We start from the raw sequence: 7,950 nt of genomic DNA on the forward strand, positions 1-7,950 counted from the left end.
CATTTACCTCTCCCTATGGCAACCAGCAGCGGTTGGCCAGGAATGTCCCCTCTCTGGACAAAGTCCTGGTCCCTGAAGCCGACATCGGGTGGAACAACAGCTGGGATGGGACGGAGACTTGCCCTCCGTGCCCTGAACTAGAGGCCTTAGGTCAGACTTAATCCTTCAGTTCACCTCCGTCTGTTTTCACCTGAGTGGACATTTAACAACCAGACAAGTCTCTGACTGATACCTCTAATACAGTCCTCTAGAAGGCTCAAAAACTATTTTAATAACTATTTTTACTAATGTAATAGTGACACATCTTCATTTCTTTCTTCACATTTTTTTAATAGAAAAAAAATTACTTAGAAAGTTCCAAGTTCCTTTTTTTCATCTGTGGGTCAGTTTCTGGTTATCAGTATTATAAGTCATAGATTGATTACATTCAGAGTAGCTCAACAAAGCTCTTCCTCCACCTGTTGCTGCACACTACAATCACTAAAAATATGGAAAGTAGTTAAAGGTTAAAAAGCATAAATAGCTCTAATTTTTGGAATGCATTACTATTTTGTAAAACTCAAAATAATTGTTGCTTTTCTGCTACAGCTAAAAACAAACAAATCAAATTATACTTAAATTTGTTTTAGATTTCGTTATTTTTTGTTTGTTTTGTTTTTTTATTTACATTTTATTTAGTCCAATGAGAATCCATGACTGGTTTGCCCCGCCCACCTACTCCGTTAACTCTGGAATTTGATTGGTTTGTTGCAGTTTGTTTACTCGGAACAGCTGAGCATCTTCACGTGTTCCTAAAAGAATAGTAAGTGGTTTAAAAAGGTTAAAATTCACTGTTAAATTTGACCAAACCTCAAGTTGGCTGTCTGTCAACAAATAATCATAAAACAATTTATTCTACTTTTGTCATTTAAGACTATTTAACATAAATAATATTTAAAAAACTATCTGTATACTTCAATCAGACTTTTGCAGACTGATATTCAGTTTATGTTTTATTTTGACAATTGTGTTGTTATATTTCCCCCTGAAGGTCAAACAAGAGACCATCCGTGTTTGTTTGGTGTATTAGATCCATCAGAAATGAGCAAATATATGTTTATTCAGATTTATAAATAAAAAAAGACGCCCCTAACTTGTGTTCATTGATCGAAATTTTAGGGAATTTATTGTTTTGCTGCATAGAGAGGGGATGCATCTCTGAAGTGCGTCTTTTTTTTTTATTTAAACATTTTTGTGTCTTTTGAGGTGTTTTTACTGCAAAACAAGACAAACCTTCAATTTTTATAGTTAACATTACATTTAATCATGATGTGTTTATAACCTGCGTATAACCTTCATATTTTTGCTAGTTTAAATAGTTATTTTAATGTAAAAATTGTGTACTGCAGTAAAGTTTTATAATAAATTAAATAAACAGCATTTTCTCCAATAAAACTAAATGATTCATAAAACTGCAGAAAATTGCACATTTGTTGCAAATAAATTTGTTTTCTTTAGATCTGATTTTTACAATACACACATAAAGATGAAACATAACTGTGAAACTAATTAGTCTCATTTAGTGCCAATAAAGCAAACATGGCTAACACAATCACATTCCCACCATGTAAACTACGTCTAATTAAGTTTTGCGTAAGATAGCCCCAAAAACTAAGCGTCTGCTATCTGCAGAGGAAACCCTCAGCTGGAAATGGACTACCTGTAGTCTGAGTCTGGATAAAAGATGATTGACAAAGTAAATCAACTGGATCTTACAGCTGCGCTGCTGATCCCGGGGCTCCTTCTCCTCATGCTGCTCTCCGGCTCTCCGCTGCCACAGGAGCGTCAAACTCGCACCTCACCAGCAAACAAGGCAGTGTTTGTTGAAGCTCCCGTCTAGCCAATCCGCGCGCCGTTACTCTTGGCAACTGTGTCCATCATTTTTCAGCGCCCAATGAGCGACGGGGGCGGCGCGGAGTCCAGGTGCGCCTCGGCGTCCACTTGGCAGAGCGCCTGGGAGCCGCCTATGGGCAGGAGCGGAGCTGTCAAATGCGAGGTTCCTTTAATAAGAGCGACCAGTCCGGCTCCGGGAGTCATGGCGACCGCAGCGTCTAACCACTACAGCATCCTCACCTCCAGCGCATCCATCGTGCACTCGGAGCCCAGCGTCATGCAGCAAGCCACGGCGTACCGGGATGCGCAGAGCCTGTTGCAGAGCGACTACCCGCTGCAGAGCAACAGCCACACGCTCAGCCACGCGCACCAGTGGATCACGGCGTTGTCCCACGGAGAGGGGACCCCGTGGTCCTCCAGCCCGCTCGGCACCGAGCAGGACATCAAACCCGCGGTGCAGGGCACCCGGGAGGAGATGCACAGCTCCAGCAACAACCTGCAGCACCAGTCGCGGGCGCCCCACCTGGTGCATCAGGCGCACGGGAACCACCACGACGCACGGGCGTGGAGAACCACCACCGCGGCGCAAATACCGAGCATGGCGACGACGAACGGCCAGAGCCTTATTTACTCCCAGCCGGGCTTCAGCGTCAACGGGCTGATCCCGGGCAGCGGGCAGGGGATGCACCACCATAACCTCAGAGACAGCCACGAGGACCACCACAGCCCGCACCTCAGCGAGCACGGCCATCCACCGTCCCAGCATCAACACCAGCACCGGCCGCAGAGTCACCACGAGCACTCGGACGAGGACACGCCGACATCAGACGACCTGGAGCAGTTCGCCAAGCAGTTCAAGCAGCGGAGGATCAAGTTGGGCTTCACGCAGGCGGACGTGGGACTCGCCCTGGGGACCCTGTACGGAAATGTTTTTTCCCAAACAACCATATGCAGGTTTGAGGCCCTGCAGCTCAGCTTCAAAAACATGTGCAAGCTGAAGCCTCTGTTGAACAAGTGGCTGGAGGAGGCGGACTCCACGTCGGGCAGCCCGACCAGCCTGGACAAGATCGCGGCGCAGGGAAGGAAACGGAAAAAACGGACCTCGATCGAAGTGAGCGTAAAGGGAGCTTTGGAGAGCCATTTTTTGAAGTGCCCTAAACCGGCCGCGTCGGAAATAATCACCCTGGCGGACAGTCTTCACCTGGAGAAAGAAGTGGTGAGAGTTTGGTTTTGTAACAGGAGACAGAAGGAGAAACGCATGACGCCTCCCGGAGGAGCGCTGCCGGGCAGCGAGGATATGTACGGGGACACGCCGCCGCACCACGGGGTCCAGACCCCGGTCCAATGAACTCCGCTGGAGCGCTCCTCCAGGACTTATTCACCCTTTTTATTTATCCCCGAGGTTATATATAAATCACTGGACTATGAGACGATCTAGTGGGTGTTTTATGTATAATAGATTGCAGCGAGAACCTCCACGATATCTGCAGTGAATGTGTGAGAGGGGGGGTTGGGGGGGGGCAGTCTGTGCTCTCCGAGAGCGCACCAGCACTGTGAGGCGGCTGTAGCCCCTGATTGTGTATTAAAATTATATTTGACTCTAAACATAATAATAATAAAACAGGGATGGAGAATTTAGATGGAAAAGCCTAGCAGAGTAGTTTCCATTTGACAATTTTTTTCTATCAACTCCAACATCTTTCTTGCTGTGTGCAAAAAAAAGCGGGTTAGTTTGTAGTAGCTTCAAAATGTGCATTGGGGGGTGGGGGGTCACAGAAAGCCGCGTTAATGGAGCAAACTGGGGGCCAGTAAAGGCTGCAGCCCCAGTGGAGACACATCTGTCAGCAACAAAGAGGACAGCTGCCTTTCAACTATTATTATTATTATTATTATTATTATTCGTGCTGCGACCTCTACAATTAGTGGTATAAACACCAAGTGCGCTCGGTTTTTAACAGTAGTCAAACCCAGAGTTCAATAACAGGATCTCTTCCCTCAGAGCGTTTTTTTTTTATTATTATTATTATTATTTATTTATTTTTATCATTTTTTTTCCTTCAAGATTTTTTTTAAAGCTCCAAGACGACTGATTTAAATATCTGGCACTTTTTCTATAATGACAAAATGGGCTCTATGTCTCTGCAGAAATAAGATGGCAGCATAAACATCCAAATCCACTTAAATATGGGGAAACCTTCTACAAAAAGTCACAATTTAACCCATCTTGTTTTGTTTTGTTTTTTTTGTTTTTGTTTTTTTTTTTATATAATTTTCCACAGGGGTACTTTTTCTTTTTTTTTCCCTATTAACAGAATGATGACTTTTGCTTAGATCCATAATGAACAGAACCTGCTGATTGGGTTTCAGGATCCAGCCTACTGCCATATCCCTTGTTGTTCTTTTTTTCGGTCCAATTTCCGCTCAGGTGCGTTTAATTTGAAGCCATTCTATTGTTATATTCAAATGTTGGTGAAATCAGATTAATTTGAACAATTTCGCGTAAACGGAAAAAAACCAGCAAACACGGAAATCCGTTACAGACAGATTATTAAGGCTTAGAAACGCTCAGAAATGTTCCCATTTTCCATTATAACTTATGCTTTCGGTCAATAATTATAATTATAATAGTAATTCGATTATTGTATGAAAATGTTGGAAATATTATTTAAACGTGTTTTTTTAAGTGCAAATACCATATTATTATTATTATTATTATAATTATTATTATTGCTTTATTATAGAGGGGAAAATATAATGATAGAAATTTTATTTTATTTTTTTAGCTTTACCTTGTTTTGTTTCTTGTTTGAGCTTGTAATTTATTACGTAATTCTTTTTTTTTTATCTAGATGACGCAAAGGACGAGATGAATTTCTATAAACGGGACGCAGAGGGCTTTTGTTCTGCAGCGGGAAAAGGGCCACATTTTTTTTTTTTATTTCACTTGCAGATTGACACAAATCTGGAAAGTCAAAAGCTAAATACATTATTGGAAGAAAAAAAAACCAACCAACCTTTTATTCAAATTTTTATTTTTTTTTTCGGGGCTCAAAAAAACTGTACTGCTAGGCTATTGTTTTTATTGTTATATATATATATATATATATATATATATATATATATATATATATATATATATATATATATATATATATATATATATATATATATATATATATATATATATATATATATATATATATATGCTTTAATTTCCAATAGTAGCTCGCTTTATGTGTTATGCAGAGACACATATCCAGGGGAGGAGAACATTTCCTTTTGTTTTTTATTTTCCTGTTTCTGCAGAAATGATCACTGAAATTTCTCTTCGGTAGCTTTAATGAATTTATCAGATTTGACTAAAGTTGTGGGATGTAGACCTGTAGCAATCCAACGGTGTGGATTTGTTTTTGTTTTACTGCTTGTTTTCATTTTTATCTTTGGGGCTGTGGGGGGGATGTGGTCATATTCACTGGATGAACTTGGGGTAGATCTACCAGAGGTGATAAATGCCCGCTGGTGTCACATGAACAAAGGACTTGCACATTTTTAAATAATGAGGTTGATATTAAAAAGGCTTTTTTTTTCAACATCAAGCCTACATGGATTTTTTTTTTTTTTTTTTTTTTTTTTTTTTTTTTTTTTTTGGTAGTGCACAAATAAACACATGGGATGTGAGTGGTGCTGCAGCAGGTTCATGCTCTGCCTGACAGCTTTGGTTGCAGCTCAGTTGTTGGAGACGAATTAATGGCTGCGAGAAAATGAGAGTGGATGGAGAAAAGATCGTGAGTTGATGATGTGTTGTTTCTGCCCCAAGGCTGCTTTTAAATGGACTGACTTTGGCCGAGGAGGCCACAGCTTTCATCTGGGGTTCAATTAGCTCTTCAAGCTGGGGTTCCAGGAGCAAAAGTGGTCAATGGAAGGATTAAAATTGGTTCATTTTAGAAATCTCTGTTAACCCCTTAAAATTGCATGTTATTTTATTTGCATTTCTAAGATTCCCATTGCAGCTGTTCCAAGATAACCACAAAAGGGATTTTTTCCATCTATCTTTACATTTACTAGTTCCTATGGAGCCTTTTAATGGGGCTCACATGAAGATTTCTAAAATCAAAACAAACCTGCCATTAAAATGGTAAAAAAAAAAAAAAAAAAAAACAGAAATATCTACTAAGAAGCACTTCATTTAATAAATATTTTGCTAGCTTTCAGCCTTTAGTTTTTATTTTCCTGTTGCATCATCTCTCTAAAATGCTCCTAAGATGAGCTGCTGTGATGTGTGACTTCTGGGTGACAATATTTAGAAAAAGAAACTCAAAGGTTGTGGATTTAGATGCAATAAGGCAGCAGGAACATGCAAAACAATACACCTGTACTTTTTAATTTTCATTTAAAATCATATTTGTAATCTTAAATGTGGGCGAGCCAGGAACCAGCCTGATCTGTGAAAGGATGGGATGGATTGATCAGTTGTGAAAGCACACAAACTTCACGCCTCCACCCAGGTGGACTCTAAAGGGTGCAGTTTGATTTGAAAACACAGCAACATAAAGTTATTTAGACCAGCATTTGCACTGATACTAAACTCAGCTGCTTGTGTTTGGATTCACATCAGCTGGCTTGTGGTGAACCACACAGTTCACATCAGTGGACATCCCCCCCCTCTGCCTCACCATCATCATCACCATCATGGTCGTTATCCGTTTGACCCGACCTGCCATTTGGACGCCTCACATGAATCTACACCAGCCCATCTCCCTTCCTCTGATGGATCCCAAGAAGACTTTTGAGAAAGGCTGTGTAATAAAAAGGGAAGCTCGCCTCGGTGCCCTTCATCCGCTCTCTAGCAGATGCAATTAATAGCTCGTTGCGTTAATTACACCTTCCTTTTTATTTAGGTGACTTCAAATTTCCCATCAGGCTTCCAGAGAAAGAAATAAATAATAAACCAGGGCTGAGCTGTGGAGCTGAATGAACTGTGAAGGATGGAGGATAGTTGGTGGTCAAGCGCCATCTAGTGGCAACAAGAAGACTTAAAGGGTGAGTTTAACATCTCTTCTCACTGTCCTGCAGACAGGAAGGGGTTTGAAAAGAAAGGCTGCCTGCCATCTAAACATGTCCTGATAAACAGATTAAATGTTTGATGAAACATTGCATGGTTTATTTATATTTTAGAGGGAAAACATTCAAAATAAAAATAAAAAACAGAAATGAACAATTTCAGTTTACATTTAATATGCCAGGATTCTCCATTTTACTTTCAAATCCACAAAAAATATAGAGTGGTGAGTTTTTATTTTTATAATATGTGTTTACTTAAAGTTATCAGATTTTCTACCACTTGGTGAGGATTCATTTTTCAGTTTATTCTCTAACAAGAGCTTCAAAGACATGCCAGTCAATTCAAAGTACTGTACCTGACTGAGCAAACAGACATTTGAGATAATGAGTCGAAAGAAGATTAATACGAGTAATAAATATGAATGAGAAATATGTCTGAGTGCAGAAGTCATTTATTTAGGTGAATGAGCTGAACAGTTTGTTTTTATGTCTGTTTGCTTCATTTTAAAGCCAGTTAGACACACATCATCAAAAAAAACAAAATAATGTACAAATAACATTAATTTGTAAAAGAAAGAAATGTCATGTAGTTAGATTATATGTTTCAGTAATCAAATATTTTTATTTGCATTACAGCTATCATATTTTTCTTATAATTACTGAGCAGGGTTTTTAAATTCCTTAACTGGTATTTGACAAATTTCTTTTTATTTTATTTTTTAAGCTGTGCTTCACATCTTTGAGGTTTGGAGGGCCTCCCTGCCATCACCCTCATTTTTAGCTCCAATCAAGCCGAAACTTTGCCTGAAGCCACTTCAGAACTTTAACAGTGTCTCCAGGCAGGGGAAACACGCTGGTTCAAAATAAAATATTTTAAGGTGTGCTGCAAGAGCACAGAAAAAGCCAATGAACCCAGTAAACAAGCTGGAGATAAAGTTAGAAAATAGAGACAACATTTTTAGAGCAGAAGTGAAAATCTGGTGTGATCCCTGGTGCAAAGACAGTTAAAATAGTGAA

General features: G+C 39.8%; 1 protein-coding gene across 1 annotated transcript; it reads left to right on the forward strand.

Annotated features, from left to right (window-relative positions):
• Positions 1–1,972: 1,972 nt before the first annotated feature.
• On the forward strand, positions 1,973–4,386 carry pou3f2b (POU class 3 homeobox 2b). The gene has a single exon (XM_038303715.1). It carries the CDS (start codon positions 2,006–2,008, stop codon positions 3,218–3,220), a length of 1,215 nt encoding a protein of 404 aa, XP_038159643.1. The 5' UTR covers positions 1,973–2,005; the 3' UTR covers positions 3,221–4,386.
• Positions 4,387–7,950: the final 3,564 nt, after the last annotated feature.

This window comes from Cyprinodon tularosa, unplaced genomic scaffold (genome assembly GCF_016077235.1).
Source record: "Cyprinodon tularosa strain WSP-4 unplaced genomic scaffold, ASM1607723v1 ctg519, whole genome shotgun sequence".
Classification (NCBI taxonomy): Eukaryota; Metazoa; Chordata; class Actinopteri; order Cyprinodontiformes; family Cyprinodontidae; genus Cyprinodon; species Cyprinodon tularosa.

Coding starts and splice junctions, on each gene's coding strand:
- pou3f2b (XM_038303715.1), top strand. CDS start 2,006: ATGGGCAGGAGCGGAGCTGTCAAATGCGAGGTTCCTTTAATAAGAGCG.